This window comes from Pelodiscus sinensis, chromosome 31, assembly GCF_052426305.1.
Source record: "Pelodiscus sinensis isolate ZL-2025 chromosome 31, ASM5242630v1, whole genome shotgun sequence".
NCBI lineage: Eukaryota > Metazoa > Chordata > Testudines > Trionychidae > Pelodiscus > Pelodiscus sinensis.
The window spans coordinates 716,019-739,156 of record NC_143082.1 but is presented as its reverse complement, the minus strand read 5'-3'; the positions used below and the strand labels follow the sequence as shown (position 1 = coordinate 739,156).

Genomic DNA, 23,138 nt, shown 5'->3' with positions numbered 1-23,138 from the left:
CTACCATGTAAAGGTTTATTATCACAATAAAGCAAAGCATGAGAGTGAGGTTGTTAAAGGATCCTACATTACATGCACCGAATCTCCCAGTCCTCGATGCAGGCTCTAGCAGAGATGTTACAGCTGCTGGTTTAAAAGTCCTTGTTGCACAACCTAGGTCAGGATGGGTCCACAGTTCTTTCCGGCTCTTCGATCCCTGCACTGCTGCCTCTGGGATGAAGTGCTGAGCTGAGTACCAAGGTGGAGTCGACCACGTGGCCTCTTTATCCCTCCTTCCTGGTCTCTTCTTGGCTGCAGCAGGTCACCTGGCCAGCGGCCTATCCCTGTGTTCCCTGCTGGCAGCCCTCAGGTGTCAGCCCTCGTTCTTTAGGTGTGTCCTTGGCCCATTGAGAGCCATTGTCCCACAGGGCCTCGCTGATTAGCATGTCCATAGGCCAGGCTCTGCCCAATTCTCGAGCACATTTAGAGAGACTTCCAGTCTCCATACAGATCCCTAACCACACACACAGACATTACACAGATCTATGAAGAGCGGATACAGAATCAGAAGAAAGTAGCTTTTGTTTGACCCCTCCCATGGCCCCTTTGTACCACTTTTGGGGCGAACACCCCCCATGGGTGCAGCAGTGACCCGGCTGCTCCCCTCACAATCCAACGTGACACTGCAGAGCCATCAGGAGCCAGCCGGGAGGCGCCCGGGCGAGAGACGGGCCGGGTGGGTGGGAAACAGAACGGCTCCCCTGGGTTGGAATCTCTCTCCCGTATTCTGGGGCCGGGCCCAGCCCTGGCGGTCCAGGCGCAGAGAACAAGCAAACCCCTTGGCTTGTTCCTGCTGCCGCGCCCGGCCGGGGGTGGGGCAGACAGGGCTGCCGTCAAAGCCCCGCTCGCGCCGTGCCCATCGCTAGCTGGTGAGGGCACCTCGAACCCTGGGCTGCGGCCGAGACTGGGGCCCCATCAGGCTGGGCGCTGTGCGGCCGGGGGAGCGATGGCCCTGGCCCTGAGGTTCACAGTGCAGAGGGGACCCGGGTCTCCTGCACCCCAGCCCAGCGCCTGGCCCATGCGCCGCCCGGCCGTGCTGCAGCAGAGGGCAGGAGAGCTGATTGCGTGGCGCTGGCTCAGCCCAGGGTCGAATCCCATTGGTGCTCGTCCCAGCATTGCTTGGCGGGGGTGAGGGGCTGATTTCCAGCCAGGTCCGGCGGCGGAGGCAGGGCTGAGCTAGCCCCTGCGCAGGGCATGGCGGTGGGAATTCTCTGGCTGTTCCAAGAGGGTTCCCCTCCCCTCCTTGCCTGCTGATTTCTATCCCCGGGGCTGGCGCTTGGAGAGCCTGCGCCGCGCCCGGCCAGTTCCTTCCCACGTGAAATAGGATGGGGACCAATTTGGAAAGAGCGAGATCTTGGAGCCATTGTGGATAGTTCTCTGAAAACGTCCAGTCCGTGGGCAGCGGCCGTCAGACGAGCCAACAATGCTAGGAGTCCTTAGGGAAGGGCTGGAATAAGACAGAGAATATCTTACCGCCTCTGTATAAACCCATGGGACGCCCACGGCGCGAATCCTGCGTCCAGACGTGGTCGCCTCATCTCAGAAAAGATCTTGGCGTTGGAAAAGTTTCAGAAAAGGGCAAGAGACCTGATGCGGGGGTAGGAGTGGGCGCCATGTGGAGAGAGATTAAGAAGACTTGGGCTTTTCAGCTTAGAAAGGAGACAAAGGGGGATATGAGAGAGGTCTATGCAATCATGACTGGTATGGAAAAAGTGACTAAGGAAAAGTTCTTTACTTATTCCCACAATATAAGAACTAAATGAAATGGGGTCACCAAATGAAATGAACAGGCAGCAGGTTGAAAACAAACCAAAGGAAGTTTTTCTTCTCTCAGTGCAAAACCTGTGGAACTCCTCGCCAGAGGATGTGGGAAAGGCCAGGACTTTACCAGGGTTCAGAAAAGAGCTAGCTAGATTCATGGAGGTTAGGCCCATCAGTGGCTACTGGCCAGGATGGGTAGGAACGGTGTCCCTGGCCTCTTTCTCTCTGCAGGTGGGTGACAGGGGAGGAAGGGATCAGCTGAGGATTCCCTGTGGCAGCCAGGACGCTGGGCTGGATGGGCCGTTGGTCTGGCCCCGTCTTGCCGCTCTGATGAACGTGGGTAACGCTGCCGTGTGCAGGGCAAGCAGCGCCCAGCGCGGTGCAGGGAACGGGGCAGTTCTCGCTGCCTGGCCCCGTGCAGCAGCAGCTGGTGATTTGAATTACCCAGGAATTGTTCCGTGGCTCAGTGCAGAGAGGCGGCTTGTGGCTGACCAAATCAGGCAGGCGGGGAGGAAGGGGCTCTCACATCTCTGCCCACAAGCGGCCACGGGGAGTAGCCGTGGGCTGCTGACAGCTGAGGAAATGTCCCAGGGTGGCCGGGAGCCCAGAACAAGGAGGAGGAGCCTAGAGATGCGGGGAGCAGAGGTTCAGCCGAGGGGCTCAGCGCAGTCTGGGCTCTGCTGCCGGCAAGGAAAGGGCATGAAGTTCAGTGGGGTAACCTGCACTCGGTGGAAGCCCCCCCCCAGCTGGGGTCAGAGGTCAGCATGTGCCTGGAGCAGCAGGTCAGAGCGAAGCCCATTTTTTAGGTGACAAATCTGAGGACTTGTCCCGATTGAGGCGTCATTGGAGGAGGTTTTGGCACAAACTGATACTTACGGTAGCAAGTCACCAGGGCCAGACGGCATCACCCAAAGTCCTGGAAGAACTCAAATGGGGAATTGCAGAGCTCCTAATGGCTTGTAACCTGCCTTTCAACCAGCTTCGTATCAAAGGCCTGGCAGGTAGCTAATGTGATGCCAGTCTTTCAAAAGGGCTCTAGAGGTGACCCTGGCCATTACAGGCCACTCCGACTGTCACGTTACTGGATGTTAAGGGAGCAGCCAGGTCACTGCTGCACCCCTGGGGGTGTTTGCCCCAAAAGTCTGTACAAAGGGGCCATGTGAGGGGTCCCATGAAAGCTGCTGTTCTCCTGATTCTGGGTGTGCTATTTGTGTACTTGTATAATGTCTGTGTGTGGAGTTAGAAACATGGACTCTGTGGAGGCTGGAAAATTCTCTGTCTGTGGCCGAGCAATAGGCAAGGAAAGCTCAGCTGGTGGCTATGCTAGTTAGCAAGGGGACAATGGATCTCCAGGTGCCAAAACGCACCTCAGGAAGGGACTGACTTGGGACACAAGGAGAGGTCAATGGGCCGTGTGACCAGGAGGGATATAAGGGCCATGTGGCACCCTCCATCTTGTCTTCTGCTCAGCTCTTGATCCCAGAGGCAGCCTTGCAGGGAACCACGAGCCAGAAAGAACCCTGGACCCATCCTGACATAGGATGTAACCAGAGACTTTTAAGCCAGCAGCTATAACATCTCTGCTAGAGCCTGTATTGAGACTTGGTGATTCGATGCGTGTCATGTATGAGCCTTTAACAAGCTCACTCTCAGGCTTTTCTTTCTTTTAATAATAAACCTTTAGATGTTAGGTTGTAACGGATTGGCTCAGCGTGGTTTGTGGGTAAGGTCCAGAGTGTAAATTGACTGGGACCTGTGGCTGGTTTCTTGGGACCAGAGAACCCGTTCTGGGAAGGTGAGGTCGGGTTCTATAGCCCCTCACCTGTGTGTTAGGCCAGGGCTGATTGGGGCACAGGGAGAGCTGAGGTGTCAGAGGGGTTTGTTCATGAGGCTTCTGGCTGGCCAGGCAGGCAGCTGGAGCGCTCGGTGGGACTGGTGTGTGGCCTGTTTGGGAAGGTCTCCAGTCTGGGGCTGTACGGAGCCCCGAGTGTGAGTAATTCGCCCTGAGCGGACGCCCTCGGCTGTGCCCAGACCCCACCTGATCCGTCACAAAGACCAACTTCAGCATTGAGCAGTCTGGTTAAAACGACTGTCAAGAACAGAATTGTCAGACAGAGATGAACGTAATTTGTTGGGGAAAAGTCGACATGGGTTCTGTAAAGGGAAATCAGGCCTTACTAATCTGCTCGGGTATATCTACACTAGCTCATTAGTTCCAGCTAGGTAGGGTAATTAGGGCAACCAGAGTTGCAAATGAAGCCTGGAATTTAAATATCCCGGGCTTCATTTGCATGTTCCCAGGCGCCGCCATTTTTAAATCCCCCTTAGTCCGAACTCCGTGCCCGCGGCTACATGCGGCACAGAGTAGGGAGTTCGAATTAGAGATCCTAATTCCAAGTACCGGTACTCCTCGTGGAATGAGGCTGATAACTGCTTAAAGGACAGGAAACAAAGGGTAGGAATAAATGGTCAGTTTTCAGCCTCGAGAGAGGTAACTAGTGGAGACCCCAAAGGACCATACTGGGACCCATCCTATTCAGCACATTCATAAAAGATCTGGAGAACGAAGTAAACAGTGAGGTGGCAACATTTGCAGATGATACAAAATTACTTGAAAAGTTAAATCCCAGGCAGACTGTGAAGAGCTACAAAGGGATCTCGCAACAAAATGGCAGATGAAATTCAATGCTGATAAATGCAAAGTACTGCACAATGGAAAACATCCCCCCAACTATAAATATCTACTGATGAGGACTAAATGAGCTGTTATCACTAAAGAAAGAGACCTCAGAGTCATTGGGGATAGTTCTCTGAAAACATCCACTCCGTGTGCAGCAGTAGGCATAAAGCAACCTGAATGCTAGAATCATTGGGAAAGGGATAGAGAATAAGACAGAGACTAGCTTCCTGCCTCTGTGTAAGTCCATGGCACACCCGCAGCTTGAATACTGCAGACAGATGTGGTCTCCTCCTCTCAAAAAAGATCTCTTGGCACTGGAAAAAATTCAGAAAAGGGCAACAAAATGCTGAGGGGTCTGTAAGGGGTCCTATATGGAGAGAGATTTAAAAGACCGGGACTTTTCAGCTAAGAAAAGAGACGACTAAGGGGGGATATGACAGAGGTCTGTAAACTCATAGCTGGGGTGGAGAAAGTGAATAAGGAAAAGTTATTTACTCGTTCTCATAACATGAGCACTAGGGGTCAGCCAATGAAATTAATAGGGAGCAGGTTTAATACAAGGAAAAGGCAGTATTCCGTCACACAGCGCAGTCAACCTGTGGAACTCCTTGCCGGAGGATGTTGTGAGGGCCAGGACTATTACAGGGTTCAAAAAGAGCGAGATAGATTCCTGGAAGTAAGGTCCCTCAAAGGCTACTAGCCAGGTGTGACGTAGTGGGGGTACTTGCTGGGCTGTGGTGACCCCTGCTGTCTGGAGCAAGACCCAGCAGGGAAAACCTCACTAGGCCAAGGTAAGGCCAAACTGGTTGAACCAGTGGCCAGACACCCCCCATGGAGAGGAACAAAGGAAGGTGGATGCTGCCCTGGCTGGGGGCAGGGCTGGAAGTTGGTTAGTTGGTTGGTGGCTGTCTGAGAGCATGGAGGAGACAGCCTAGGGAGAGGAGCTGGAGTTTAGGGGCCCAGTCTCCCCCCAACTCAAGGGGGCCTGAGGCATCCTAGCCCAGCCCTGTGACCAGATTACATCTGTGCTGTGCTGTATCCCGGAGAGGCAATAAACTTCCTCTATTCCACCGGCTGGTGCAGTCTGTTTGTGCCATTTCGGGGTGCAGGAGACGGGGGACCCCAACGCGCCGTCACACCAGGCTGGGCAGGGATAGTGTCCCTAGCCTCTGATTGCCAGAAGCTGGGAATGGGCAACAGGGGAGGATTCCCTGCTCTGTTCCCTCCCTCTGGGGCACTGGCCACTGTGGGCAGCCTGGCCGCTGGGCCAGATGGACCTTTGCTCTGACCCCGTCTGGCCGCTCTTGCGTTCTTAATTCCAGGCCATAACTTCCCCAGGATTCTTCCTGGAATATTGGCCAGCTCTTGGCTGCCAGCCCTGAGCCAGCTGGCAGAAGAGCAGTGGCGGGACCCGACCAAATCCACGTCCATGGGTCAGTTCCACTGTCCTAGGGGCTTAGCAATCACAAATGTCGTGATTTCGGTTTGTCCGATGTGACGTTTCAAGGGCTGTAATTGCAGGGGTCCTGACCCAAAAAGGAGGTGTGTGTGTGTGGGGGGGGGGGGTTGTTTGGCTATTGGGGGGGTTATATGGATATTGGGGGTGTGGTTATTGGGGGATGTTGTGTGATTATTGGGGAGCATTGTGTGATTATTGTGGGGGGTTATGGATATTGGGGGTGTGGTTATTGGGGGCACGTTGTGTGGTTATTGTGGGGGGTTATATGGATATGGGGGGTGTGGTTATTGGGGGCACGATGTGTGGTTATTGTGGGGGGTTATATGGATATTGGGGGTGTGGTTATTGGGGGATGTTGTGTGATTATTGGGGAGCATTGTGTGGTTATTGGGGGGGTTAAATGGATATTGGGGGTGTGGTTATTGGGGGATGTTGTGTGATTATTGGGGAGCATTGTGTGGTTATTGGGGGGGTTATATGGATATTGGGGGTGTGGTTATTGGGGGAGGTTGTGTGATTATTGGGGAGCATTGTGTGGTTATTGGGGGGGTTAAATGGATATTGGGGGTGTGGTTATTGGGGGAGGTTGTGTGATTATTGGGGAGCATTGTGTGGTTATTGTGGGGGGTTATATGGATATTGGGGGTGTGGTTATTGGGGGATGTTGTGTGATTATTGGGGAGCATTGTGTGGTTATTGGGGGGGTTATATGGATATTGGGGGTGTGGTTATTGGGGGAGGTTGTGTGATTATTGGGGAGCATTGTGTGGTTATTGGGGGGGTTAAATGGATATTGGGGGTGTGGTTATTGGGGGAGGTTGTGTGATTATTGGGGAGCATTGTGTGGTTATTGTGGGGGGTTATATGGATATTGGGGGTGTGGTTATTGGGGGATGTTGTGTGATTATTGGGGAGCATTGTGTGGTTATTGGGGGGGGGGGTTGTGGCCGCCGCTTTCCTTATTTTTGTGCTGCAGCTAGTGGCAGGCGCTGCCTGCGGAGCCGGGCAGCTGGGGAGCGGCGGCTGCCGTCCAGGACCCCCCTCTGGAGCCAGAGCTGCCGTCCGTGGCAGCACAGAAGTAGGGACAGCCTGGCACGGCTTGGCCATCCTGGCTTCTGCGCTGCTGCTGGTGGGTGCTGCCTTCAGAGCTGGGCTCGCAGGCAGCAGCCGCCCAGCTCCGCAGGCAGCAGCACAGAAGTGAGGGTGGCAATATTGCAGCCCCCAGTCCAGCCTTGGGAGCCCCCTTTGGGGTCGGGTCCTCGAGCCTGAGAAACCCCGGGTAGTGCAGACCAGCCTAAGAGCCCACAACAGGCCAGGTTCCGTGGGCCACGACGCTTTTCCTGGCTGTGGGTTGGCAGGGCTCTGGGCACAGGGAAAGGCTTCGTTCAGCTCCAGGGGCTTTGGGCAGCAGAGCCGTCAGGGTGCAGGCAGATCCATGGCTCGTATTCAGCCGGGGGAGCTGTTCTCTGCCCAGATGCCGCTGGAGCCATATGGGGGAGCCGCTCCCTGCCCTGGTGCCGGGGGAGCCGTGCAAGAGCCGTGCGGGGGAGCCGCTCCCTGCCCCAGTGCCGGGGGAGCCGCTCCCTGCCCCAGTGCCGGGGGAGCCGTGCAAGAGTCGTGTGGGGGAGCCGCTCCCTGCCCCAGTGCCGGGGGAGCCGTGCGAGAGCCGTGCGGGGGAGCCGCTCCCTGCCCCAGTGCCGGGGGAGCCGCTCCCTGCCCCAGTGCCGGGGGAGCTGTGCAAGAGTCGTGTGGGGGAGCCGCTCCCTGCCCCAGTGCCGGGGGAGCCGTGCGAGAGCCGTGTGGGGGAGCCACTCCCTGCCCCGGGGCCGGGGGAGCCGTGCAAGAGTCGTGTGGGGGAGCCGCTCCCTGCCCCGGTGCCGGTAGAGCCGTGCGAGAGCCGTGCGGGGGAGCTGCTCCCTGCCCCGGTGCCGGTAGAGCCGTGTGAGAGCCGTGCGGGGGAGCTGCTCCCTGCCCCGGTGCCGGTAGAGCCGTGCGAGAGCCGTGCGGGGGAGCTGCTCCCTGCCCCGGTGCCGGTAGAGCCGTGTGAGAGCCGTGCGGGGGAGCCGCTCCCTGCCCCGGTGCCGGTAGAGCCGTGTGAGAGCCGTGCGGGGGAGCTGCTCCCTGCCCCGGTGCCGGTAGAGCCGTGTGAGAGCCGTGCGGGGGAGCTGCTCCCTGCCCCGGTGCCGGTAGAGCCGTGCGAGAGTCGTGTGGGGGAGCTGCTCCCTGCCCCGGTGCCGGTAGAGCCGTGCGAGAGTTGTGTGGGGGAGCTGCAGCCCGCCGGGAGGCGCAGCTGCCAGGTGTTTGCCAGTGGCGGGGCCAAGTACGAGCCCCAGGTGCCAGCGAGCAGCGGCAGTCGGGGGTGGCCGATCTGTAATTGGAATCCTGCTGTTTAAGGAGCTTTCTCCATGTAGATGCTGCTGCTCCGGGATGCATGGCCCTGGCCCTGGCCCTGGCCCTGGCCCGGCTTTGCAGGCATCCTGCAGGCTGGCGGGAGGGAGGGGGTGGGGCAGGACTCAGGCACCTTTTGCATCTCCCCAAGCCCCTCGTGCAAGGCCGGGCCCTGGCGCTCTCCCTGGCTCGGGCCCCTCTCGCTGCGTGACCCTGGTAGGTAATCAGCTCGCCCTGCCCCCGCCCCCGCACAGCCCTGCAGCACGGAGCGTGGGCGGGTTCGCACGTTAGAGGTCTCTGCACTTGCACGGATAAATATTTACACCGACACCCCACGCCCACAACTGTCGCACGGGCGTCTGCCAGGCGGGGAATGTGCCATCACGACAGATGGTGCCGCTTTGCCAGCCTGTGCCGGTGCTGGGCGCGATCGGTGAATTTGCACCTGGCCCCTCGCCCGGAAAGGGCGGGCAGGGCACAGGAAAACCCGCCGGTGCAAAGGGGCCAGGGAAGAATCCGGCTTGCCCGGGGGGCTGCTGGAGCGGAGCCCCAACTCTGGCCTGGTGCCCGGGCTGCCCCTGGCCCGTGTTGGGTGGAACCCGCTGCGCTGGGGAAGCAGGCGAGGGGCCAGGAGCCGGTTGCCCAAGGCGTCTGCGGCTTCTCTTGGGGTAACGCCCCTTCCCCACGGCCAGGTGGGGTCACTCGGCAGAGCCCCCGGGGGCCGGTAACACATTTGGTGGCGAATGTGGGGTAACCCACGGGGCCGTGGCACAGACCCTGAGTGCAACACCCCCAGGTCCTTGCCAGTAGCCCCTTGCGGTTAGCCAGCGTCCTGCGGGGCCCGGTTCCACGGCAGGGCCCAGGCTGACGAGTCCTCCCTCCCTCCCTCCCTCCCTCCCTCCCTCTCTGTTGCAGACGCTCTTCCAAAGCCCCGACGACGGCTGGCAAGTGTACACCTCGGCCCAGGCCCCTGACGGCAAATGCCTCTGCACGGCCGTCATCCCCGTGCAGGGCTCCTGCTCCCGCGACCTGCGCAGCCGCCAGCTCCGGCAGCTGATGGAAAAGGTAAGCCGGGCCCGCTGGCTCTCTCCGGCAGCTGGTGGAAAAGGTAAGCCGGGCCCGCTGGCTCTCTCCGGCAGCTGGTGGAAAAGGTAAGCCGGGCCCGCTGGCTCTCTCCGGCAGCTGGTGGAAAAGGTAAGCCGGGCCCGCTGGCTCTCTCCGGCAGCTGGTGGAAAAGGTAAGCCGGGCCCGCTGGCTCTCTCCGGCAGCTGGTGGAAAAGGTAAGCCGGGCCCGCTGGCTCTGTCCGGCAGCTGGTGGAAAAGGTAAGCCGGGCCCGCTGGCTCTCTCCGGCAGCTGGTGGAAAAGGTAAGCCGGGCCCGCTGGCTCTCTCCGGCAGCTGGTGCCAGCTGCAGCCACCTGCCCTGGGCGCTGGGCTGGCGTGGCACTGCCAGGCACATGTCCCATCGCTGGGTGTCCTTAGCACCCACCTCCCCAGCGCCTGGTGGGCAGCGGGTTCTCTCCAGCCTGGGCACCTCTTGGAACTGGCAGCCCCAGCGGGGGAGGGGGAGCCAGGCAGGAGTTCCCTTCCCGCCGCTAATGACATGCAAATGAGGTCGCAGGCTGAGCAGCAAATCCCCCGTTCATTTGAATGCAGTTAATCCCGGTGTGACGGCGCGTTGGGGTTTTCCCGTCTCCTGCACCCCCGTAATGGCACGGACAGACTCCCCCAGCCAGTAGAATGGAGGGAGTTTATTGCTTCTCCAGGGTACAGCACAGATGTCATCTGGTTCCAGGGCAGGCCTAGGATGCCTCAGCCCCCCTGGAGATGGGGGAGCCTGGGCCCCTAAATCCCAGCCCGTTGCCTAGGCTGCTTCCTCCATGAAACCAGCCAGAAACCAAACTCCCTCACTTCCAGCCCTGCCCCCAGCCAGGGCTCCACTCCCCTTCTTCCCATTGTTCCGCTCCCTGGGAGATCACTGGTCGGACAGGTTCTTAGCCCCCTTGCACAATGACTCATCCCCTGCCCTGCTGGGCCCTGCTGCAGCCAGTGGAGGTCACTCACAGCCCACTGCCCAGCATAGCAACCAGCAAGGTACCCAACTACGTCACAGAGACCGGATCGGCAGGGCTCGCCGAACCCGCTCGCCAGCCGCGCTGTCCGGCGCCCGAACCCGGCTCTTCGGGTTACAATCGACTCGCCACGGGCGACCGGACTGTATTGCTTGTCGAGCCCTGCGGATCGGTGACGGCTCGGGGCAGGGCAGGCCCCTGGATTTATGGCCACGCTGGCGCCAGCAGGGTGGGGGCTGGCGGGGAGGGGACATGTGTGCAGGGTTGGGGTGTGAGTCCATCTGGCAGCGAGATGGGGTTGAGGGGCCAGGGGCTGGGGGGCCGGTTGGTTCCCCTGGTGATTGCTGCGGCAGTGGCAGCTGGTGGTGCCAGTCTGTCGTGCTGGGCACGGCCTGACCCTGAGCCAACCAGCCCCTGCCCAAGGCGAGCAACTTGCCCCCGAGCCCCAGAATGTCCAGCGGGCCGGGGGGGGGGCGGGCCAGGCTATGGGCCGTAGGCGCTGATGCTGTGCTGGGGGGCTGGGCCGGGCTGTGGATGGGGGGGGGGGGGGGGGCTGATGCTGGGGGGCTGGGCCAGGCTATGGGCCGTAGGCGCTGATGCTGTGCTGGGGGGCTGGGCCGGGCTGTGGATGGGGGGGGGGCTGATGCTGGGGGGCTGGGCCAGGCTATGGGCCGTAGGCGCTGATGCTGTGCTGGGGGGCTGGGCCGGGCTGTGGATGGGGGGCGCTGATGCTGGGGGGGCTGTAGGTGCTGATGCTGTGGGGCTGGGCCGGGCTATGGGCCATAGGCGCTGATGCTGTGCTGGGGGGCTGGGCGGGGCCGGGCTGTGGATGGGGGGGGCTGATGCTGGGGGGGCTGTAGGTGCTGATGCTGTGGGGCTGGGCCAGGCTATGGGCCATAGGCGCTGATGCTGTGCTGGGGGGCTGGGGGGGGGGGCTGATGCTGTGGGGCCGGGCTATGGGCGCTGATGCTGTCTGTCAGTGGCCTGCGGCAGAACTCGAGCGCCGGCTGCCTGCAGGTCGGGCGAAACGCCTGGCGGGGGTCCCGGTGCCGTGTGCCCCAGAGGGGCGCAGCCCTCGCCTTCCTGGCACTGCCTCCCCGGGGGCAGGGGGCCGAGCTCTCACCCCCCCCTCGCCCCTGCAGGTGCAGAACCTGTCCCAGTCCATGGAGGTGCTGGACCTGCGGACCTACCGGGACCTGCAGTACGTGCGCAACACCGAGTCCCTGCTCAGGGGGCTGGACGCCCGGCTGAGGGTGGCTGCCGAAAGCCAGAGGAACCTGAACACGAAAAGCTTCCAGGTACGGCCCCCGCCCCCACCCCTGCCCCCACCCCGCCCCGTCCCTGGCAGGCCGGAGGGCGCGAGCTGAGATAGGCCAGGAGCATCCGGAGCACAGGGAGGCCCGGCGTGGGCGTGGGTGTGGGCGAGGGCGTGGGCGTGGGTGTGGGCGAGGGCGTGGGCGTGGGCGTGGGCAGCGGCCGGAAGGGGTGCCCAGGCCTCGGTGATGCTCCCCGCGGACCCCGTGCGAGCCTCCCCGCCCAAAGGGCTCCCAGAGGCCTGGTCTCAGCTCCTCTCTTGCCACAGAGCTGCCTGGCCCGAGGCTGTGGTGCTGCAGCCCTGTGCTCAGTTCCAGGCGGGGAGCCTCGGGCACTGGGCGGGCGCTGAGAGACGGGGGGAGGAGGCCGGGGCACGGAGGGGAGGGGAGGCATAAGAACATAAGAACGGCCATAGTGGGTCAGACCAAAGGTCCATCTAGCCCAGTATCCTGTCTACCGACAGTGGCCAGCACCAGGTGCCCCAGAGGGGGTGGACCGAAGACAATGATCAAGCGATTTGTCTCCTGCCATCCCTCTCCAGCCTCTGACAAACAGAGGCCAAGGACACCATTTTATCCCCTGGCTAATAGCCTTTTATGGACCTAACCTCCATGAATTTATCCAGCTTCTCTTTAAACTCTGTTATAGTCCTAGCCTTCACCGCCTCCTCTGGCAAGGAGTTCCACAGGTTGACCACACGCTGTGTGAAGAACTTTCTTTTATTAGTTTTAAACCTGCTACCCATTAATTTCATTTGGTGTCCTCTAGTTCTTCTATTATGGGAACTAATAAATAACTTTTCTTTATCAGCCCTCTCCACACCACTCATGATTTTCTAGACCTCTATCATATCCCCCCTCAGTCTCCTCTTTTCTAAACTGAAAAGTCCCCGTCGTTTTAAGGAGGAGGCTGCCGAGGTGCCGCGGCCGTGGGGCAGGGATGGGGGGTGCGTCTATAGAAAGGGGAGGGGGGAAGTGCAGCCAGGACCTCAGGAAGAGGCTCTGGAGGAGCCAGAACAGGGGCTGCCGCCTGGCGCATTCCAGACACGCGTGCGCCAGGTTTTCCTCCCGCCGCAGAAGGGGCAGGTGTCCGGGATGGGGGGAAGCGCGCCCGGTACACGCCCGTGCTCCCGGCTCCGTGGAGGAGCCACCAACTGCTGTCCCCGATAGGGGGCAATACACGCTGGCCCCCCGGGGCCCCCCCATAGGTCTGAAGCCACCTGGTGTCGGGGCGGGACACGAGGGGGAGGGAACGTCCCTGTGGAGCACGCGCGTGTGCAGATGGCCTAGGTGCGTTGGAAGGCAGATCCTGCAGCCGGCCGGGGGCCCAGGGATGAGGAGCCGGAGGGTTTGGGGAGGGGCGGGCCGTCCCCCCTCGCAGGGCTCGCTGCAGGAATCGAGAGCGGGCTGCTGCAAAGCCGCTTCACCCCCCGGGGTCGGCCAGGTCTGGCCGGATGCAGTTGTGCAGGACCTCCGGGCGCCGCTGCAGAGCCCCTCCCAGACCTGGGCACCAGGTCACTTGCAATTCTGTTTGTGGGCATTTGCATCCCTCTCTCGAAGGAGCAATGTGGAAATTCCTGAGACTTGAAGGGACCTTGGCCAGGAAGTAGAGGCAGGCGGGTTGGGTCCGTGTCTGTGTCTGTGTCTGTGTCTGTGGGTATGTCTACACTACCCCGCTAGTTCGAACTAGCGGGGTAATGTATGCATACCGCACTTGCTAATGAAGCCCGGGATTTGAATTTCCCGGGCTTCATTAGCATAAGCGGGGAGCCGCCATTTTTAAATCCCCGCTGCTTCGAACCCCGTGTAGCGCGGCTACACGGGGCTCGAACTAGGTAGTTCGGACTAGGGTGCCTATTCCGAACTACCGGTACACCTCGTTTCACGAGGAGTACCGGTAGTTCGGAATAGGACCCTAGTCCGAACTACCTAGTTCGAGCCCCGTGTAGCTGCGCTACACGGGGTTCGAAGCAGCGGGGATTTAAAAATGGCGGCTCCCCGCTTATGCTAATGAAGCCCGGGAAATTCAAATCCCGGGCTTCATTAGCAAGTGCGGTATGCATACATTACCCCGCTAGTTCGAACTAGCGGGGTAGTGTAGACATACCCTGTGTCTGTGTGTGCGTTGGGGGGCTGCCCAGCAGGGCCAGTGTCTGTGTGTGTGTTGGGGGGGTGCCCAGCAGGGCCAGTGTCTGTGTGTGTGTTGGGGGGGTGCCCAGCAGGGCCAGTGTCTGGGGGGGAGGGCGGGGGGGTACCCAGCAGGGCCAGTGTCTGTGTGTGTTGGGGGGGGTACCCAGCAGGGCCAGTGACTGTGTGTGTTGGGGGGGGGTGCCCAGTAGGGCCAGTGTCTGGGGGGGAGGGGCGCGGGGTGCCCAGCAGGGCCAGTGTCTGGGGGCGGAGGGCGGGGGGGTTGCCCAGCAGGGACAGTGTCTGTGTGTGTGTTGGGGGGGTGCCCAGCACGGCCAGTGTCTGTGTGTGCGTTGGGGGGGTGCCCAGCAGGGCCAGTGTCTGTGTGTGTTGGGGGGGGGGGGTGCCCAGCAAGGCCAGTGTCTGTGTGTGTTGGGGGGGGGGGAGTGCCCAGCAAGGCCAGTGTCTGTGTGTGTGTGTTGGGGGGGTGCCCAGCAGGGCCAGTGTCTGTGTGTGTTGGGGGGGGGGGGTGCCCAGCAAGGCCAGTGTCTGTGTGTGTTGGGGGGTGCCCAGCAGGGCCAGTGTCTGTGTGTGTGTTGGGGGGGTGCCCAGCAGGGCCAGTGTCTGTGTGTGTTGGGGGGGGGGAGTGCCCAGCAAGGCCAGTGTCTGTGTGTGTTGGGGGGGGGGGGTGCCCAGCAGGGCCAGTGTCTGTGTGTGTGTTGGGGGGGTGCCCAGCAGGGCCAGTGTCTGTGTGTGTGTTGGGGGGGGGGTACCCAGCAGGGCCAGTGTCTGTGTGTGTGTTGGGGGGGTGCCCAGCAGGGCCAGTGTCTGTGTGTGTTGGGGGGGGGGTACCCAGCAGGGCCAGTGTCTGTGTGTGTTGGGGGGGTGCCCAGCAAGGCCAGTGTCTGTGTGTGTGTTGGGGGGGTGCCCAGCAGGGCCAGTGTCTGTGTGTGTGTTGGGGGGGTGCCCAGCAGGGCCAGTGTCTGTGTGTGTGTTGGGGGGGTGCCCAGCAGGGCCAGTGTCTGTGTGTGTTGGGGGGGTGCCCAGCAGGGCCAGTGTCTGTGTGTGTGTTGGGGGGGTGCCCAGCAGGGCCAGTGTCTGTGTGTGTTGGGGGGGGGGTACCCAGCAGGGCCAGTGTCTGTGTGTGTTGGGGGGCTGCCCAGCAGGGCCAGTGTCTGTGTGTGTGTTGGGGGGGTGCCCAGCAGGGCCAGTGTCTGTGTGTGTGTTGGGGGGGTGCCCAGCAGGGCCAGTGTCTGGGGGGGAGGGCGGGGGGGTACCCAGCAGGGCCAGTGTCTGTGTGTGTTGGGGGGGGTACCCAGCAGGGCCAGTGACTGTGTGTGTTGGGGGGGGGGTGCCCAGTAGGGCCAGTGTCTGGGGGGGAGGGCGCGGGGTGCCCAGCAGGGCCAGTGTCTGGGGGCGGAGGGCGGGGGGGTTGCCCAGCAGGGACAGTGTCTGTGTGTGTGTTGGGGGGGTGCCCAGCACGGCCAGTGTCTGTGTGTGTGTTGGGGGGGTGCCCAGCAGGGCCAGTGTCTGTGTGTGTGTTGGGGGGGTGCCCAGCAGGGCCAGTGTCTGGGGGGGAGGGCGGGGGGGTGCCCAGCAGGGCCAGTGTCTGGGGGGGAGGGCGGGGGGGGTGCCCAGCAGGGCCAGTGTCTGGGGGGGAGGGCGGGGGGGGTTGCCCAGCAGGGCCAGTGTCTGGGGGGGAGGGCAGGGGGGTACCCAGCAGGGCCAGTGTCTGTGTGTGTTGGGGGGCTGCCCAGCAGGGCCAGTGTCTGTGTGTGTGTTGGGGGGGTGCCCAGCAGGGCCAGTGTCTGTGTGTGTGTTGGGGGGGTGCCCAGCAGGGCCAGTGTCTGTGTGTGTTGGGGGGGTGCCCAGCACGGCCAGTGTCTGTGTGTGTGTTGGGGGGGTGCCCAGCAGGGCCAGTGTCTGTGTGTGTGTTGGGGGGGTGCCCAGCAGGGCCAGTGTCTGGGGGGGAGGGCGGGGGGGGTTGCCCAGCAGGGCCAGTGTCTGGGGGGGAGGGCGGGGGGGTGCCCAGCAGGGCCAGTGTCTGGGGGGGAGGGCAGGGGGGTACCCAGCAGGGCCAGTGTCTGTGTGTGTGTTGGGGGGGTGCCCAGCAGGGCCAGTGTCTGGGGGGGAGGGCGGGGGGGGGGTGCCCAGCAGGGCCAGTGTCTGGGGGGGAGGGCAGGGGGGTACCCAGCAGGGCCAGTGTCTGTGTGTGTGTTGGGGGGGTGCCCAGCAGGGCCAGTGTCTGGGGGGGAGGGCGGGGGGGTTGCCCAGCAGGGCCAGTGTCTGGGGGGGAGGGCAGGGGGGTACCCAGCAGGGCCAGTGTCTGTGTGTGTGTTGGGGGGGTGCCCAGCAGGGCCAGTGTCTGTGTGTGTGTTGGGGGGGTGCCCAGCAGGGCCAGTGTCTGTGTGTGTGTTGGGGGGGTGCCCAGCAGGGCCAGTGTCTGGGGGGGAGGGCGGGGGGGGTGCCCAGCAGGGCCAGTGTCTGGGGGGGGGGGTTGCCCAGCAGGGCCAGTGTCTGGGAGGGGGGGTGTGACGGCGCATTGGGGGTTCCCCGTCTCCTGCACCCCGAAATGGCACAAACAGACTGTACCAGCCAGTGGAATTGAGGGTGGTTTATTGCTCCTCCAGCACAGCGCAGCACAGATGTAATCTGGTTACAGGAACTGGGCTAGGATGCCTCAGGCCCCCTTGAGATGGGGGAGACTGGGCCCCTAAACTCCAGCTCCTCTCCCTAGGCTGTCTCATCCATCCTCACAGACAGCCACCAACCAACTAACTCACTTCCAGCCCTGCCCCCCAGCCAAGGCAGCATTCCACCTTCCTTTGTTCCTCTCCATGGGGGGTGTCTGGCCACTGGTTTGCATAGTGACTCATCCTGTTTTGCTGGGTCGTGGTACCCACGGCAGCCAGTGGGGGTTCCCCCAGAGCCAGCAGCATAGAAACCAGCCAGGTACCCCCACTACGTCACAGGGGGGTTGCCCAGCCGGGCCAGTGTCTGGGAGGGAGGGCGGGGGGGGTTGCCCAGCAGGGCCAGTGTCTGGGGGGGAGGGCGGGGGGGTGCCCAGCAGGGCCAGTGTCTGGGGGGGGAGGGCGGGGGGGGGGTTGCCCAGCAGGGCCAGTGTCTGGGAGGGAGGGCGGGGGGGGGGTTGCCCAGCAGGGCCAGTGTCTGAGGGGAGGGTGGGGGGTCCCGCCCAGCAGGGCCAGTGTCTGGGAGGGAGGGCGGGGGGGGTGCCCAGCAGGGCCAGTGTCTGGGGGGGGGGGTTGCCCAGCAGGGCCAGTGTCTGGGGGGGGGTTGCCCAGCAGGGCCAGTGTCTGGGGGGGAAGGCGGGGGGTGCCCAGCAGGGCCAGTGTCTGGGGGGGGGGTGCCCAGCAGGGCCAGTGTCTGGGGGGGAGGGCGGGGGGGGGTTGCCCAGCCGGGCCAGTGTCTGGGGGGGGGGGTTGCCCAGCAGGGCCAGTGTCTGGGGGGGAAGGCGGGGGGTTGCCCAGCAGGGCCAGTGTCTGGGGGGGGGTTGCCCAGCAGGGCCAGTGTCTGGGGGGGGAAGGCGGGGGGTTGCCCAGCAGGGCCAGTGTCTGGGGGGGGGTGCCCAGCAGGGCCAGTGTCTGGGGGGGAGGGCGGGGGGGGGTTGCCCAGCCAGGCCAGTGTCTGGGGGGGGGTTGCCCAGCAGGGCCAGTGTCTGGGGGGGAAGGCGGGGGGGTGCCCAGCAGGGCCAGTGTCTGGGGGGGAAGGCGGGGGGGTGCCCAGCAGGGCCAGTGTCTGGGGGGGGAAGGCGGGGGGTTGCCCAGCAGGGCCAGTGTCTGGGGGGGGGTGCCCAGCAGGGCCAGTGTCTGGGGGGGAGGGCGGGGGGGGGTTGCCCAGCAGGGCCAGTGTCTGGGGGGGGGTTGCCCAGCAGGGCCAGTGTCTGGGGGGGGAAGGCGGGGGGTTGCCCAGCAGGGCCAGTGTCTGGGGGGGGGTGCCCAGCAGGGCCAGTGTCTGGGGGGGGGTTGCCCAGCAGGGCCAGTGTCTGGGGGGGAAGGCGGGGGGGTGCCCAGCAGGGCCAGTGTCTGGGGGGGGGTTGCCCAGCAGGGCCAGTGTCTGGGGGGGGGGGTTGCCCAGCAGGGCCAGTGTCTGGGGGGGAGGGCGGGGGGGGGTTGCCCAGCCGGGCCAGTGTCTGGGGGGGGTTGCCCAGCAGGGCCAGTGTCTGGGGGGAAGGCGGGGGGGGGGGTGCCCAGCAGGGCCAGTGTCTGGGGGGGAGGGCGGGGGGGGGTTGCCCAGCCGGGCCAGTGTCTGGGGGGGGTTGCCCAGCAGGGCCAGTGTCTGGGGGGAAGGCGGGGGGGTGCCCAGCAGGGCCAGTGTCTGGGGGGGAGGGCGGGGGGGGGTTGCCCAGCCGGGCCAGTGTCTGGGGGGGGGTTGCCCAGCAGGGCCAGTGGCTGGGGGGGGTTGCCCAGCAGGGCCAGTGTCTGGCGGGGGGGGTTGCCCAGCAGGGCCAGTGTCTGGGGGTCCCATCCCAAGGGGCCAGGGAGCGGCTCTGGCTCAGTCCGGAGTCATGGCCCCTCCCGCGTGCGGCCCGTTGCAGGAGCTGAAGGAGAAGATGGCGGAGCTGCTGCCGCTGGCGCCGGTGCTGGAGCAGTACAGGGCGGACGCGCGGCTGGTGGTGCAGCTGAAGGCGGAGGTGAGGAACGCCTCGGGGCGCCTGCTGGCCATCCAGGAGGAGATGGGCGCGTATGACTATGAGGAGCTGCAGCAGCGGGTGCTGGTCCTGGAGGCCCGTTTACACGGCTGTCTGCAGAAACTGGGTATGGAGCACACACACACCGGGCCCAGCCTGGCCAGCGCCCCCGCCCCAGAGCCCCCTGCCGAAAGCCCCAGGAAGGGCCTGTCCCACGCCTGGGGCTGCGGGTTCCTCCGTGCTCCGGCTCGTCTCCCTCCCTGCAGGTCTGCACAGAGAGCAATGGAGTTAGGGGTCAGCGCAGGGCCGGGGGTTCCAGCCCCCACTCTGGGGGCGAGGCGCTGGGAGGTTAGAGCAGGGGGTGGGCGCCAGGACTCCTGGCTGGGGGGCAGGTGGAGGTGCAGCCCCGCTGCTGAGGAAGGTGATGGAGGTTTGAGTCTCCCACCCTCAGGGAACCCCCTCCATCCAGGTCCCAGGAGGGTGTCTGGCCTCCCTGAGCCCCTGGGTGTTCGTGGACAGGCTGCACTGCAGGGAGCTTCAGTCGAGCTGTGAACCTTGCTCCGCTCTTGTGTGCGTGACACCTTGTGGCAGGGAGTTCCGCCGGCTCGCGGAAAACGCGTTTCCCTCTTCCTGCCTTCGGACGTGCCACCTTCCCGTCCCGTTTCTCTGGCCATCCCTTTGCTAAGAGAGAGGGGGGTCTCTGCCCCTGCGCTTGCCGCTGGTCACGAGGGGGTCTCTGCCCCTGCGCTTGCAGCTGGTCACGAGGGGGGTCTCTGCCCCTGCGCTTGCTGCTGGACACGAGGGGGGTCTCTGCCCCTGCGCTTGCTGCTGGTCACGAGGGGGGGTCTCTGTCCCTGCGCTTGCCGCTGGTGACGAGGGGGGGTCTCTGCCCCTGCGCTTGCTGCTGGTCATGAGGGGGGTCTCTGCCCCTGCGCTTGCCGCTGGTCACGAGGGGGGGTCTCTGCCCCTGCGCTTGCTGCTGGTCACGAGGGGGGGTCTCTGCCCCTGCGCTTGCCGCTGGTCACGAGGGGGGGTCTCTGCCCCTGCGCTTGCCGCTGGTCACGAGGGGGGGTCTCTGCCCCTGCGCTTGCCGCTGGTGACGAGGGGGGGGTCTCTGCCCCTGCGCTTGCCGCTGGTCACGAGGGGGGGTCTCTGCCCCTGCGCTTGCCGCTGGTGACGAGGGGGGGTCTCTGCCCCTGCGCTTGCCGCTGGTCACGAGGGGGGTCTCTGCCCCTGCGCTTGCTGCTGGTCACGAGGGGGGGTCTCTGCCCCTGCGCTTGCCGCTGGTCACGAGGGGGGGTCTCTGCCCCTGCGCTTGCCGCTGGTCACGAGGGGGGGTCTCTGCCCCTGCGCTTGCCGCTGGTGACGAGGGGGGGTCTCTGCCCCTGCGCTTGCCGCTGGTCACGAGGGGGGGTCTCTGCCCCTGCGCTTGCCGCTGGTGACGAGGGGGGGTCTCTGCCCCTGCGCTTGCCGCTGGTGACGAGGGGGGTCTCTGCCCCTGCGCTTGCTGCTGGTCACGAGGGGGGGTCTCTGCCCCTGCGCTTGCCGCTGGTCACGAGGGGGGTCTCTGCCCCTGCGCTTGCCGCTGGTGACGAGGGGGGGTCTCTGCCCCTGCGCTCGCCGCTGGTCACGAGGGGGGGTCTCTGCCCCTGCGCTTGCCGCTGGTCACGAGGGGGGGTCTCTGCCCCTGCGCTTGCTGCTGGTGACGAGGGGGGGTCTCTGCCCCTGCGCTCGCCGCTGGTTACGAGGGGGGTCTCTGCCCCTGCGCTTGCTGCTGGTCACGAGGGGGGGTCTCTGCCCCTGCGCTTGCTGCTGGTCACGAGGGGGGGTCTCTGCCCCTGCGCTTGCTGCTGGTGACGAGGGGGGGTCTCTGCCCCTGCGCTTGCTGCTGGTCACGAGGGGGGGTCTCTGCCCCTGCGCTTGCTGCTGGTGACGAGGGGGGTCTCTGCCCCTGCGCTTGCCGCTGGTCACGAGGGGGGGTCTCTGCCCCTGCGCTTGCTGCTGGTGACGAGGGGGGTCTCTGCCCCTGCGCTTGCTGCTGGTCACGAGGGGGGGTCTCTGCCCCTGCGCTTGCTGCTGGTCACGAGGGGGGGTCTCTGCCCCTGCGCTTGCTGCTGGTCACGAGGGGGGGTCTCTGCCCCTGCGCTTGCCGCTGGTGACGAGGGGGGGTCTCTGCCCCTGCGCTTGCTGCTGGTGACGAGGGGGGTCTCTGCCCCTGCGCTTGCTGCTGGTCACGAGGGGGGTCTCTGCCCCTGCGCTTGCCGCTGGTCACGAGGGGGGGTCTCTGCCCCTGCGCTTGCCGCTGGTCACGAGGGGGGGTCTCTGCCCCTGCGCTTGCCGCTGGTGACGAGGGGGGTCTCTGCCCCTGCGCTTGCTGCTGGTCACGAGGGGGGGTCTCTGCCCCTGCGCTTGCTGCTGGTCACGAGGGGGGGTCTCTGCCCCTGCGCCTGCTGCTGGTGACGAGGGGGGGTCTCTGCCCCTGCGCTTGCTGCTGGTCATGAGGGGGGTCTCTGCCCCTGCGCTTGCTGCTGGTGACGAGGGGGGTCTCTGCCCCTGCGCTTGCCGCTGGTCACGAGGGGGGGTCTCTGCCCCTGCGCTTGCCGCTGGTCACGAGGGGGGGTCTCTGCCCCTGCGCTTGCCGCTGGTCACGAGGGGGGGTCTCTGCCCCTGCGCTTGCTGCTGGTCACGAGGGGGGGTCTCTGCCCCTGCGCTTGCTGCTGGTGACGAGGGGGGTCTCTGCCTCTACACTTGCTGCTGGTCACGAGGGGGGGTCTCTGCCCCTGCGCTTGCCGCTGGTCACGAGGGGGGGTCTCAGCCCCTGCGCTTGCTGCTGGTCACGAGGGGGGGTCTCTGCCCCTGCGCTTGCTGCTGGTGACGAGGGGGGTCTCTGCCCCTGCGCTTGCTGCTGGTGACGAGGGGGGTCTCTGCCCCTGCGCTTGCTGCTGGTCACGAGGGGGGGTCTCTGCCCCTGCGCTTGCCGCTGGTGACGAGGGGGGGTCTCTGCCCCTGCGCTTGCCGCTGGTGACGAGGGGGGGTCTCTGCCCCTGCGCTTGCCGCTGGTGACGAGGGGGGGTCTCTGCCCCTGCGCTTGCTGCTGGTGACGAGGGGGGTCTCTGCCTCTACACTTGCTGCTGGTCACGAGGGGGGGTCTCTGCCCCTGCGCTTGCCGCTGGTCACGAGGGGGGTCTCTGCCCCTGCGCTTGCCGCTGGTCACGAGGGGGGTCTCTGCCCCTGCGCTTGCTGCTGGTGACGAGGGGGGGTCTCTGCCCCTGCGCTTGCCGCTGGTCACGAGGGGGGGTCTCTGCCCCTGCGCTTGCTGCTGGTCATGAGGGGGGTCTCTGCCCCTGCGCTTGCTGCTGGTCACGAGGGGGGGTCTCTGCCCCTGCGCTTGCTGCTGGTCACGAGGGGGGGTCTCTGCCCCTGCGCTTGCTGCTGGTGACGAGGGGGGTCTCTGCCCCTGCGCTTGCCGCTGGTCACGAGGGGGGGTCTCTGCCCCTGCGCTTGCCGCTGGTGACGAGGGGGGTCTCTGCCCCTGCGCTTGCTGCTGGTCACGAGGGGGGGTCTCTGCCCCTGCGCTTGCTGCTGGTCATGAGGGGGGTCTCTGCCCCTGCGCTTGCCGCTGGTGATGAGGGGGGGTCTCTGCCCCTGCGCTTGCTGCTGGTGACGAGGGGGGTCTCTGCCTCTGCACTTGCTGCTGGTCACGAGGGGAGTCTCTGCCCCTGCGCTTGCCGCTGGTCACGAGGGGGTCTCTGCCCCTGCGCTTGCCGCTGGTCACGAGGGGGGGTCTCTGCCCCTGCGCTTGCCGCTGGTCACGAGGGGGGGTCTCTGCCCCTGCGCTTGCTGCTGGTGACGAGGGGGGGTCTCTGCCCCTGCGCTTGCTGCTGGTCATGAGGGGGGTCTCTGCCCCTGCGCTTGCCGCTGGTCACGAGGGGGGGTCTCTGCCCCTGCGCTTGCTGCTGGTCATGAGGGGGGTCTCTGCCCCTGCGCTTGCCGCTGGTCACGAGGGGGGTCTCTGCCCCTGCGCTTGCTGCTGGTGACGAGGGGGGTCTCTGCCCCTGCGCTTGCTGCTGGTGACGAGGGGGGTCTCTGCCCCTGCGCTTGCTGCTGGTCACGAGGGGGGGTCTCTGCCCCTGCGCTTGCTGCTGGTGACGAGGGGGGTCTCTGCCCCTGCGCTTGCCGCTGGTCACGAGGGGGGGTCTCTGCCCCTGCGCTTGCCGCTGGTGACGAGGGGGGGTCTCTGCCCCTGCGCTTGCTGCTGGTCACGAGGGGGGGTCTCTGCCCCTGCGCTTGCTGCTGGTCACGAGGGGGGGTCTCTGCCCCTGCGCTTGCCGCTGGTCACGAGGGGGGGTCTCTGCCCCTGCGCTTGCCGCTGGTGACGAGGGGGGGTCTCTGCCCCTGCGCTTGCCGCTGGTCACGAGGGGGGGTCTCTGCCCCTGCGCTTGCCGCTGGTGACGAGGGGGGTCTCTGCCCCTGCGCTTGCTGCTGGTGACGAGGGGGGGTCTCTGCCCCTGCGCTTGCTGCTGGTGACGAGGGGGGGTCTCTGCCCCTGCGCTTGCCGCTGGTCACGAGGGGGGGTCTCTGCCCCTGCGCTTGCCGCTGGTCACGAGGGGGGGTCTCTGCCCCTGCGCTTGCTGCTGGTGACGAGGGGGGTC

General features: G+C 64.7%; 1 protein-coding gene across 3 annotated transcripts in view; it reads left to right on the top strand.

The window, feature by feature from the left end:
* The window catches only part of OLFM2 (olfactomedin 2), a 68,048-nt gene that overhangs the window by 35,145 nt on the left and 9,765 nt on the right, over positions 1–23,138 (top strand). For all 3 annotated transcript variants that reach the window (XM_089774679.1, XM_075902506.2, XM_075902505.2), the window contains 3 exons: positions 9,243–9,392; positions 11,541–11,696; positions 18,394–18,613. In XM_089774679.1, coding sequence (XP_089630805.1) covers positions 9,243–9,392; positions 11,541–11,696; positions 18,394–18,613 — 526 coding nt within the window. The remainder of the gene's footprint in view (positions 1–9,242; positions 9,393–11,540; positions 11,697–18,393; positions 18,614–23,138) is intronic.